Raw genomic sequence first — 12,757 nt, 5'->3', positions numbered from 1 at the left:
CACATAAACTCAGTGTTGGAGAGTGAGTAGTTCTTAAAATGGAAAGACGTACAGAGTGTGTGATGAAGTAGATGATAACTGAAGAGTTTGAATGTTATTTATTGTGACTTACAGATGTAACATTTGAAATAGCATGCAAATTATTTATCACCAAACAACAAAGAGATAAGCTCTGTCTTACTTTTGACCTTTTACTATTGAATGTGGTTTTATAGAGTGTTTTAAGAATATGTGTGTCATGTAAAAGAAGCATTTGTCTTTTCAGAGTGCTATGGTACAAAATCAGATGCAAAGAGTGGATGATGACTGTAGATTGTTTGTTGTGACATCGCTAGGCCATTCAGTCATGGGTCTGACCAAGTCCATTACTCATTAGACATTCCTTATCTCATCTTGGCGGGACCTCATCATCTCTTATTTACCAAGTCATTAATATCGCCCTGCGTGGGCTTCTGCTGACTCTGCCTCATCCCATGGTTGTCATCGGCGACGGGGTTAGTCTACGACATCGAGACTGCCTTCCCGTCCCCTCTTGCGCTCTTTTTTCTCCATCTCTCATTACACCTGTATCGCTTCTCCTCCTTGTGGGTCATCAACACCAGTGTGTGTTGTTACCGGCAACCTCGTCTGCCACACCCTCAACTTGTACGGCATGCCAGGAAAGGGATTGATGCTTCGACACTTTGTTGGGACTGTGTAGCCCACAAATATCTTGCCTTCCCACCATCTTGTCAGTAATCTTCTCGCAGAGATTTTCATGGGCTCCATAGAAAGAAGCAGTCCGTTATTCTCCTTATGAGACAAAAATATGTGGTACAAAAGTTGTATGGCCATGCAATTTTCCCTGTTGAAACTTTGCCCACATATAATTATCTGCTGTAGATACAGTGTGCATGTGTTTTGAATGATAGTATGTAGTAGCATTTTTAAATTGTGTCCTCTGCATGCTGTTACTGAAAAGTAGGAGTCTGAATTTGTAGACTACCAGTCATCTTCATCCCTCATCCCCCCCCCCATTCCCATTATAGCTCCCTTCATCTATTTATTTATCACCCCGTTGTTTTGTCGGAACAGGGTGAATTTCCAACGTGTCGCGCCGGTGTCGATTTTGCCCGCTTTAAGGTTCGTGTTTAGCCTCAGTAGATGCATCCCTTGGACTGGTGTGTTTGATTTCTTACAAAGCATGCATATTTTTCCTTCAGTTTTGTTACATATTTTAGCCCCTTCTCCATATTGACCAAGAGGATTTTGAGCCTTGCGAGACCTTACTGGAAAATTAAATGCATGAAATGAAAGGAGTTGTACTTGTTTCTGAATCTGGCATTACAGCCAAATTGGTCACATTTGAAGGGAGAATGGATAGCATGTTGAGAGAGCTGCAAGTGATCCTTTGATTCAAGATTTTGGTTTGCATGGCATGATTTGATTAACAGGGGATTTCCCTCTCCAGGCAGTGAATGCCCTGCTCGAGAGATTTTAGTCTGAATAATTTGTCACATCCAAATCATCTTGTAAATCTTGGGTGTGCATCATTGTCTCTGCAGCTACAAACTAGTTCTCAGTGTTTCAATTTCTGTACTGGAAAAAAAAAACAACAACAAGAAGAAAGCAAAACATTGTGAGGTAGGAAACATGTAATGATTGGTTTTTATGAATATTGAGTTTGGTTGTATTCAAATAGGAAAAGTGGGAGTTGATTTATGACTTGAAGTCTGTCAAAATCACAGATGCAGAAATTTAAAGTGGTGTTAAAACCACTACCTTATTGAAAATTCACTAATAGAAGTTACGTAGACAAAGTGCGCACAATCATGAATTGAACAGATTATTCATAACATTTTCAGAAGTCTAACTGTGCAGATAGAATTTCCTGTTGAAGACCCAGATTTGCAGGGAGCTAGTTGGAGTGATTGGCGATTTTGGCGTTAATTTACACAGGCGCCCTGCCAAAGTGAGCGGACCTTGCAGACAAGAGTCTGCATTCTGGCTGCATGCATTATGATAAAGAGAAGAATCACATGGAACAGGAGAGCATGGGGGCGGGGTGTTGGGGGCGCTCAGAAGAGAAAAGCCAATTATGACAGTAACCGTAAAGTCCCTGTCCCTTCGAATTACGAACGGGCGCAGACCCCCTGTGGCTGAAATGCATCGTGGGCTAGAATATCACCAGAGGGCAACACCCAGTGTTCCCCAGCATGCTGTTGACTAGAACTCTGATTCCGTCTTCATTTTTTTTCCATTTTTTCTTTGTCAGTTGCAGTTTAATTACCCAAAGCATGCATCTCTTCAACACCTTCCTTCCTTTCATCTGATACTTCCTGTTTGTCTTTGCAGAATGGATATATTTCAAAGAAGAGGGAATTTTATTTCCTGAAATTCTTGTTTAAATGGGTTTCAGTATGCATGGACACCCCTATCCTATTCCACTTTTTGCCATAGCTTCCTTTGCCAAAGTATGATATTCATTCCACAAACGTCATCACACAAAATATGTATTTCACAATTCTCTAATTTTTCCCTGTTTCTTGAATGTCATAAAATGTGTAATTATTCTTTTTTTGTCACTGATTAAGATGTCATATAAGACTTGTTTCTATCTTTCATTTAAAAAATGACATTACAAAGATGCACCATGAGTAACTCCTACTGTACCAGCAAATCTATGACTTCATTCACCTTCCATGCATCACTGGTTTCAATTTGTACTGGAGGCATATTGAGGCATAATAAGGAGGAGGAGGAGGATGAGGTCCATTCATCCCCTCCCCTCCTCTTTCGTCACGCCGTCTCTCCTGCTGGACAGAAATATCACAGAGGAGTAAATATAGCCGTAAGGTCACCTGTCTTATCCTTGCCTGTTACTGATTAATGGCATATTAAAAATCATATCTCTTCTCAGATATCAATTCGCTGTGGCAGGGAAAAAACTCTGCCAGTGTCATGTTTCTCAATGCAAAAAATGTTTGCTAAAGATGGGAAGTTGATTTATATGATCATTTCTTGCATAATCATCAAATGATTAGACATTGACAGCCATTAAAATCCTGTGATTCAAGGATATATCTTTGTTCGCGATCAATTTGAAATTACATCAATACCATGAAACAGTTTATAGAAGAAGATAAAATAAAAGAATATGAAGACTCTGCAAAAGGATGCGTATATGTGTGACAATTAGTTACTGCACACTAATTAATCATGCTCTATGTAATCTTAGATTTTTGGAGCTTTAGAGACAATGTGGTCATTTAAATCTGTATTAGCACAGAGCAATTAAAATTTCTTCAGATTTAATGCATCGTAATATGGGCTGATGTATATAATGTTTTAATTGAGGACAGCCACAGGGAATCCTAACCCTATAGATACTCCAGGGTACATTCAATAATATTCTCTTCTCCATCATGATTCCCCCCCCCCCCCCCTTGCAACCTCCAGTATCAATATTTCCTTGAGTAGGCAGGGAGCGCGCACCCACACTTCTGCCCACAGCAGATGATGGGGTTTGATAGCCTCAAAGCATTCTCCGAGCCTTTAATTGCTCCTCACAAACTGGGGATGCCCCACCCCCACCTCATCTTGGCAGTGCATATGTGTGTATGTGCGCTGCGCTCCAGTGCGGAGCGGCCCAAGGTGTGGCAGTTTTCGCCGGCACAGATGAGGCACTGCGAATCAAATCAACCAGTGCGACGCCTCCCTGCGAGGGTCGCTGGCGCGTGCATGGTGTCGGGGCGCGGCTCTGACGACGGGACGTGTGGGATACCATGTACACCTAACAATTATCACTACAATACACAGATTCAATCTAGCAAAGGAAATACAGCCTGGCCTTCTCTTGTTTCTAACATCTCTTGTACCCAGAGGGCATGGCCGCGATGTCAGTTTGATATGATGTTGTTTCCATGGCAACCTTTACAGTGTCATCTTTGCTGCCATGCACTTTATATCTAGCTGGGAATTGACCCTGAACACCTGTTGTAGCATCCTGGGAGAGAGAGAAAGAGGGAGAGGATGATGATATTAATATTACTTGCCTTTCACTGTCTATACTAGCAGACATGTGATGCTGTTTATATCCCAAGTATTACAAGCGATATATGTGGCTGTTGTAAAGGAATACCCTACTATGGCAAAGTTTGAATTTGGGATGGAACACCATTGTTGAAACCTTGATAATCAGTGCATGGATGATTTTACTCATCTGAATGAAAATTTAACAAAATATTTGCAGCTTTAATAGTAACTGTGTAAGTCTAGAAAATTAGTGAGGCATTCCTAAGTGTTTCCACAAAAAGATGGGATATGACTGCTTCACAAAAACACAAGTAATTTTAAAAAAATAGTATAATATTACATACTCTTATCTCAAGGTGACAAACAAAATGCCCAATCCAAATTTTATGCCATTACCACCTTATGGTTCGAACAGAGGAATGATAATAATGATGGTCCTTTAATGTCAACTGGACTATCAGTGATTTAATAAGGTTGACTGGTGATGCTCTGCCATAACCTGTATGTGCTTTGTCTATTTTTAAAAATGTGAAAATGAAAAATTAACACAGACCACCTACCTGTCAAAATAGTGGTGTCCTTTTTTTTAATTCTTTGATGTCTTTGAGATTATTGGACAAGTTGAGACGAAGTGAAACTAGATACATTCAGAATGCATTAAATCCGGATACAGATTATACAAATTATGTAATAACATTAATTAACAAGTGATGTTATGGGTGAGACAGAGTATAATTTTCATGTCATTTCATCATGAAATTTGTTGTCTTTAAAATGCAGATTTAAATATGGACAACCTCCCCCCCCCCCCCATCATTTTAATGTGTCAAATCATCCTAATGTGGGCATTACCATTGCAATATGGTTCTCCCAGACTTGTGTTTGTATATGTGTGAATTCACAGCTGTTGACTGTAAGTTTTAGGTGTGAAAGGGTTTAGGGGAGAGAAGGTGGTATTGGCACACCTGTTAATAATGCAATCTTTACCGGAGAATCCCATTGTACACATTGTCTCAACTGCGTGCTAAAAAAACATTTAACCCTTTGTGATCCGTAGACAGCGGAGTGCTGTGTGAAGAATCTGTGTACACAGTGATTCATGGCCGTACACACTATTTGTATAAAGCGAGAGAGGGGGGTGTGAGTGTATATATGTGTGTATGTGTGTTTGGGCAGTGGTAACGTGTATAGTAGAATATACTGGGGAACAGCAAGGGTTTATTAAGGGAAACGAGGAAGAAGGAGAAAAATCGATGAAAACGTCTGGTGCCCTTTAATTGGAAAACCGAATTATCATGTATGCTAATTGCTTGCGATCTTCCCCCAGAGCTAGGTATATGTAGATATACTTATATATAGACAGCTGCTGTGTGTAGGAGGTCTGTTGAATGAGGAGAGTAGGTGTGTGCAATGTGTGTGTGTATGTCTTTATGTGTGTGTGTGTGTGCTCCAGGCTTTGAATTGACCTGTGAATTCTACTTGACTGTGAACTTCCCCTGAGTATATAGTATCGTACTTAGATACAATGCAAGCGTGTGCGATTTGCAGCAAGTCCAGAATCCAAAGTCTGCCTGGGTGAAAAAGAGATCATGCATAAAGCATGCGCTCACTGAACTGGACTCATCATAATCCCGCATACTCCTTTTGGGGCCTCCTTTGTTGTTGTTGTTTTTTCCCCATTTGTATCTTCTTTTCTAATGCATCAAATCCTCTGACTGTTCTTAGCTGTATGAGGCATGTACTTTAATGCTGTGATATACGTATGTTTCATCCACCAAAAGTGGTACTCCCAGACTAATTCATTTCCACATGTTCAGTCATATGAATCCATGAGATGGGTGGGTGGGGTGAGTCATCCTCCCAAGATTCCCCCCCCCCCCCCCCCCCCCCGTATTCTGCTCTTACTATCCAGCACACCTCATCTCATGGCCATTATCATCCGTGCGTTTCAGTCTTCCACTCACACGTACACTACGTCCACCATCGTCTAATTGAGTGTTTGCATTGATATTGTCGCTTTCTGCTATGATCATGTTTGATCAAACTAGTGTTTTGAGCATACATAGAGCCTTGAAACATGTTGGCCTCTTTGTTGTTCCGCCAGGGATCGAGAGGTTCATCCTTTTCAGGAGCCACACTCACAAGCGTAGCTTTTTGGGATCTCAATTTGCATTATGTTTGTTTGCCATGATTGCTATGTTTTTGAATTCATAAATCAAACAGATCTGATACATGTACATGTATCTCCCTTTTAGTAATGATATTGACTCTAAAAAGTATATCATAGCTGCTGATGTTACATGTTTGGCATGGGATAAAAGCAGTGCATATACAAGAGCAAGACATTAGTAAGACACTAATGCATGGTAACGATTGGTAATAGGATCTCCCATACTGTACAAACCATGCAGGGAATAATTTCTCTTCTCAAAATTAAGTGGCAATTTTAATTGATGATATGGTTTCTGAACAAAGTGGTATACAACTCAATATGATGAAATTGCTACACAAATGACATTTTGTAGAGCAGTCATGTCTGAAATGCATAGCAAATTACTATGCGATACCAGGAAAAATTATTCCCCGTCATGGTAGTGCAAACAGTATCATGCATGGCAGGGCTTCCCTAAATGTTACCACAACTGTAGGTGAGAGGTGGTATGGTGGGAATTCCAGTCGTTGCAAGATACCATGTAGCACCCTGCACATTTTACACAGAACACATACAGTTGTAAGAATCCTGAGACTCATGGCTACACTGTTCCAGTGAAATTAAAGAGAATTTGAATACTTGAGATGAAATCAGAAGGTGACTGACTCAGTGTTAAGACGTATTATGTCGAAATGTGAAGCATGCTCTATGTATCAAATGTACTCTTCATGGTGCAAACTGAATGCGAATTAAAACTGTCTTTTGTTTTTGTTGTTTCTTTGTATCTGTAGTCTGGACCACACCCCGCCAGTCTCCTGGCCCTACAACAGATCTCAGAACTGGTGCTGCCACAGTCTCGTTTCAACCAGAGCACGGGGAGGAGTTACGGAGGAGGTGAGATGAGCACTCATAAAAGCTATTTCATTGGATTTTTTTTTTCTTCTTTAGGTTTGGTTTGATTTGGAAGGGTAGGATGGTACAGAGGGCAGGAGAAGGGGTAAGGTTTTAATGCCCTTTTACAACGAGAATGAGGTATTTTACAAGTACTGTGAGAGGAATATGTTTTGTGTGTGTAGGTGCGTGCTTATGTGGAGGTATGGGGTTGTAATGGGGTGGGGGATGTAAGGGGGTGGGGGTATAAGGGAGTGTGGGGGTATATGGGGACGAACTCATCATGCAAAACTTGACAATGGGAGGAGGAATAGCGATGAGGTGCAAGGGCCAAGCAGGTCTTTATACTGTTTCCTTTTGGGTGGATTTTGGGATGGGCGTGTCCAGAGGGAGAATGGGCGGGGTCCAGAGGGAGGATGGGCGGGGTCAGGATTTCAGAGAGACAGGAAAAGAGTTCTGGAAGACTAGATCAGCTAGAGCAGACCGAACCGACATGGAGGTATTAAATCTGTGGCTGATACAGCTTGACCAACATCAGTGGAGGTGATTAATGTAAGGAGAAAGCCTTTGAATGCATTGGACCCTCATCAAAAGGAGTAAGAACTTAATCCTTTACATTCAATGCAATTTAAATCTATTTTCATCTTTCGACAAAAACATAGCACCCTTTGTATTTCCTGGTGAATGCAAATCAATGTTTACCTTTTGACAAAAATGTAACACCCTTCGTATTTCCCTGTGAATAAATGTGGTAGCATGGAGGCAAGGTAGTCTGAAATGAGGCTTTGAGCAAGATCACATTGCAGTAGAGGCAGAGGCAGAAAACAGTAGTCTGACACACGAGGGCCAAGTTATGCAGAAAGCCTGAAGAGAGAGGCACCAGCTTAGAGTTTGCTGGCAGCCAAGCCAGGCCACCTTGCACACCTATCGCTCAGCAACAAATCCTGCACTTGCAAACAAGGCAGTGAAATAACTAGGCATGGGGGAGGGTGGGGGAAATGGAAATTTATTCCGTAGCCAGGCAGTTAAAGTCCTGGCAGTCGAGAGCTACCTCGGTGCATTTCATGAAAACCGAATAGGCAGTTGCCAAGAAATGTTCAAGCTTCTCGCGGTGTGTGGTGTCAGGGCGCACCTTCCGGAATGAAAAGCCAGTTTTCCTTGCACATGAAAAGCTTCTGGGTTTTTTTTAACGACTTGCTGGGAAAGGAGTGATGAGCCGCTATAAATTGCGACTTTGTGGATTCGATGTTCGTGACAGTGGAAGTTTAATAAGATGGAGATTCAATGTTGGATGTATGACACCTCTGCCTCTATTGATCAGATTGTGTGAAGTCCCATTAGATCTCTGCAAAGAATAACATACTTATTAAAGATGAAGACAGAATATTGTAAAGCAATTCCTGGCTCCTTTTATAACATGGTTTTGATGCTCAAGCAGCAATCTCGTGCATCCGCAGGCAAAGCACAAAGTCCACCAAAGCTCTCCTCACAACTATACCGTGATGATTGTGATCTCTTGCAAGACATTGATTTTTGAAAGGATTCCAGAAATTCTAGCACCATTGTCAGTCCATAGTTAATTACAGTTTATCATAATAATGTTGTGAAACGACATTTACATTCCTGCAAAAGAGCCTTGCCGCTGTTTGCTTTGAAGGTTAGAGAATATCACAGATGATATGAGGGGAGTTCAACATGTGATATAATTGTAGTTTGTGAACTCTCCATGTAAACTTATGCTCTGGTAGCCTTGCAGTAGATGAAAAAGTTCTCACACACTGTGAGCCCCACTCCCAACTTGGGTACATTCTGACTGGGTCTCTTTGTACCATGCATTCTCTAACAATGTGGAACTGCCATAAACTAGGATACCTTTTGATATTTGTTTTCCACCTTCAAAGTTATATCCATCATCTCTTTAGCTGTGGAGGGAAACTTCAAAGACTTGGAGTTTTCGTATTCAATAACTCGGGATAACATAATTAGACGGTGCATGCCATATTATCCAAGCATGCTTGAACGACTAATTGGACATAGTGGTAGGAGATATACAAAACCTTTTATGTAGATATGTTCTCTATTGTATAAATTGTTTTGCTTCTTCTGGCTGTGCTTGAATGTGCATGTTGTCATTGCTCTACTAAGCCCCCTCCCCCCCCCCCCCCCACTTTTCCATGCATGATTGTTGATGCAATGTGCAGCAAGGTGCTGATATATGAATAAAAGATACGTAGCAACAGCTGATCAGGGTACATTATCAAAGATTTATAGTATCAAGTCCCAGATATATTTTGTACACAATAAAGCATACTCTGCATGTCTTGGCAAATTTTAACCCCTTACAGCCTGTTTGTCCAGAGAACTGTATTACAAGTATGCTATGCTGATACAACTGGTTGAAAATTACCCCAAATTTTTGTTGGTGGAGCTGTTAAGCTTGTGGAATACTCACTTAGATAATACACCCCTTACTCTCCTTTTTTTTAAATAATTAATTTGCATGATATCAGCAAGCCTTTTCAAAGAAAAGTAAAACAAAACTGCAATAGATCAAAACTCCAAATTGTGTAAGATTGTTTTGGGATTTTATTTGGTTCCTCTATACTATGAATACTGCATGGCTTGTCCGATCCATAAAACATATTACCCTTCCCAAAGAGCAATACAAACAACAAGCTGACTAACAAGCAACATGCTGTACATGTACTCTGTAATTCTACTTGAAGGGGTGTGTTTGAATATTGGGAAATGTGCTAATAGTAATGCGAGTAGCTTAGATTATGTAGAAATATGTAAATTGATTGGTGAATGTCCACTAAAGTTTTCTGGCAAATTGCCCACTTCCATGCTTTTAATATGAACTATGCAGTGGCTCTGTTATGCTTTCGACCATTCAAAACATAGACATTATGAAAACTTAATAATCATAGGAAGCATGTAGATACCCTTACATGTAATTCCCAGTATGGCCTGCGTTTGTGTGCTCAGCTGTGGTCAAATATTAGCATTAATTAGTCCAATGTAGACACATTGTAATGTGCATGTTCTCTCTCCTCCTACCCAACTCTGTTTGATTATGATTTCTTTTTTATGTGATTATGATTTCTTTTTTTTAATTTGATTATGATTTCTTTTTTATTTGATTTTGCAGTTTTCATTTGATGCACACGTTTATTTTCATTTCCCCTTTTTCTTGCATGTTTGTTATTCACACCCCAGGCGGAAGCAGAGGACAAGGTGGAGTACATAGTTTCATTATCTCCCAAAAAACCTTTGTAATTCATCAGGTCATTGGGAAAATTTTCCAGTAGATATTGCCATCTCATCTTCAAATTGGCCAACACTTAATTTCACTGCATATTTCATTGCAGAGAAAGATTAGATTGAAAGCTGGCTAAATTCATAATGTGGATAAACCAATAGCAAATTTACAGAAAACTTGCCATTTTGAGAAAGTTGCAGAAATAGATATTCAAACATGTTTTGCCAATTTGAGAGTAACTATAAATTTAGCAATAAGGCTTTTTGAAATTCTGCAACCAAAAACAAGCAATTTCATTATCACAAGGGGCTAAATTGGAAGATTATTGTTTATCTTACCTCACAAAACACTAACAACGAATATTAAAGCTTATGATAAGAATATAATACCACAACACAGAAATGTGATATGTTGGACTTGATGATGTAAATGAGTAACAATATAAAAAAACAACAACAGTTTGTAAACATTTCATGAGCACATTTTCATTATTCCATGAGGACATCACTTTTATCATTTTTTTCAACAGTGCTATGATGTCTTGCCATTTTGTTTGTTAGAGCTCGTGATGTGTCATTCTCAATTAAATGTCATATTCAGTGCTCCTGTTTGCAACACAGTGGCTGTTTCTCTCAGTCTCTGAAGATGTTTAAAAAAAAAGCACACAATCTAAAAGAAATATATCATTACAAATTTCGTCTTATTTTTTGTGATTTAAAAAGAAAAAAAAAAGTTTGTACAAGCAGACAGGCAAATATTGGCTCTAATAGTAATATTCCATATAGAGCAGTTTTCACAAAAATATGGATTGCCTGATGTATCTTCTGTCAAATTACTAAGTGGAAAATCGCTATATCAGGCTCAATATTGGCTCTGATATTACATATAAAGCAATTTTCACATACCCTAATTAATGACCTGCCTGAGGTATTCTCTGTCTCCTAATGTGGATGAATCATAGGTAACATGATCAAATTACTAGGTAGAAATTCACTCTATCAGGCTCTTTAAAAAAAAAAAAAACAACCCCAAAAACTGCAAGCTACATTCATAGCAAACTAATTTACTCCATCTTAAACTGTGTATTTGACTATTTAGCTTCTGTCTGGGCAGGGTAATAATGCTAATATCCTAATCCTCTAATGAGACTAAGCTAATATGTGCTCAGCAGATTAACTGCAAGCTTACCGAGCTTGACTTTTGGTATGACATATCCCTGTCCTTCCCTGGCTTTGGATTTTGACACCTGAGTACAGTACACATGTAGTTGTAGAGTGCTTTCTTCTCTATATTAGACACACACACACACACACACACACACACACACACACACACACACACACACACACACACACACACACACACACACACACACACACACACACACACACACACAACGCACACACACACACACACACACTTACATATACACAATAGCACACATACATTGTAATTGAAAATCTGAACTTCATGGACCTTCATTGATAAGAAGATTTGGCTGAGTGAATACTTGGCCAGGGTTTGAGGTCAGCCCTATTATTTGTGACAAGGTTTTGTTCTTGCTAGTTCCATTTTCCCTGTGTATTTGGTACAAAAAAGCACCCAAACTATTAGATTATTGCATATGATACCTCCAAATTAGTAAAAATCTTGAAAACTCATTATGGATAATAGTTTAAGAAATATGTTACTAATTATAGGGCCTACAACCATTTTAGTTTGAATGATCATATGAACAAAAATCATTAGAAGGCATCTTCTATACAGCTGAGATCATGAACAAGTCCTTAGATGACTAGATTTGTGAAGGAATAAAAACCCCAAAAGACATGTATAGAACCATCACAAACAAACTGAGCCACTGTGCACTCTTCAGAGTCAGTGTCTACAGAGTTCATCTGTCAATCTGTAGCATCATATTAGGGCAAGCAACAGGTTAAAATGCAGCTCCACTGCGTAGATAGCTCTTTCTTGCTCTAACATCATGCTGACATACTAACGTAACTCTCTCACTCTGCCCTCATTCCCATGACTTCATTCATGCCATGCAAAAGGTCACAAGTCACAAGCAAGGAGGTTAGCAATAACACTGGCCTACATGCAGATGGCTAGTCCTAAGTGAGCAATGACAGTGGTGGGCTAGTCAAAATTATGATGGACAAGTAAAGAAAATATTTCACAATCATGTGGCAAGTTGCAAAAGATAGAGCAGCCCCTCTATAGATGACAATATCAGTCTTTTTTATTGTCATTCCAGATGGACCTCACGCAAAAGTTGCAGGCATGTTATACTCATTTGTTGTGAATGAGCTGTCATCAACTCCAGATTTGTTTTTTCCCTTAAATGTACTCCATATCCATGACTCCGCTGAAAATATGTCAAGAATATTATATTTGTCCACATCCTCTGAAAATGAGGAGAGTTTATTTCTTCCTCT

At 39.6% G+C, this 12,757-nt stretch overlaps 1 protein-coding gene across 1 annotated transcript in view; it reads left to right on the top strand.

The window, feature by feature from the left end:
* Nucleotides 1-473: 473 nt before the first annotated feature.
* Nucleotides 474-12,757, top strand: part of LOC139714684 (gamma-adducin-like) — a gene marked incomplete at its 3' end in the record, with an annotated part of 35,309 nt that continues 23,025 nt past the window's right edge. The window contains exons 1-4 of the mRNA XM_071626358.1: nucleotides 474-494; nucleotides 1,075-1,122; nucleotides 6,958-7,060; nucleotides 10,277-10,294. Coding sequence (XP_071482459.1) covers nucleotides 474-494; nucleotides 1,075-1,122; nucleotides 6,958-7,060; nucleotides 10,277-10,294 — 190 coding nt within the window. The remainder of the gene's footprint in view (nucleotides 495-1,074; nucleotides 1,123-6,957; nucleotides 7,061-10,276; nucleotides 10,295-12,757) is intronic.

The sequence above is a fragment of the Diadema antillarum genome, unplaced genomic scaffold, assembly GCF_040938485.1.
Source record: "Diadema antillarum isolate AM-2024a unplaced genomic scaffold, OU_Dant_1.0 seq00002379_RagTag, whole genome shotgun sequence".
NCBI lineage: Eukaryota > Metazoa > Echinodermata > Echinoidea > Diadematoida > Diadematidae > Diadema > Diadema antillarum.
The sequence above is the reverse complement of the archived record's forward strand: the minus strand, read 5'-3'. Positions and strand labels throughout refer to the sequence as shown.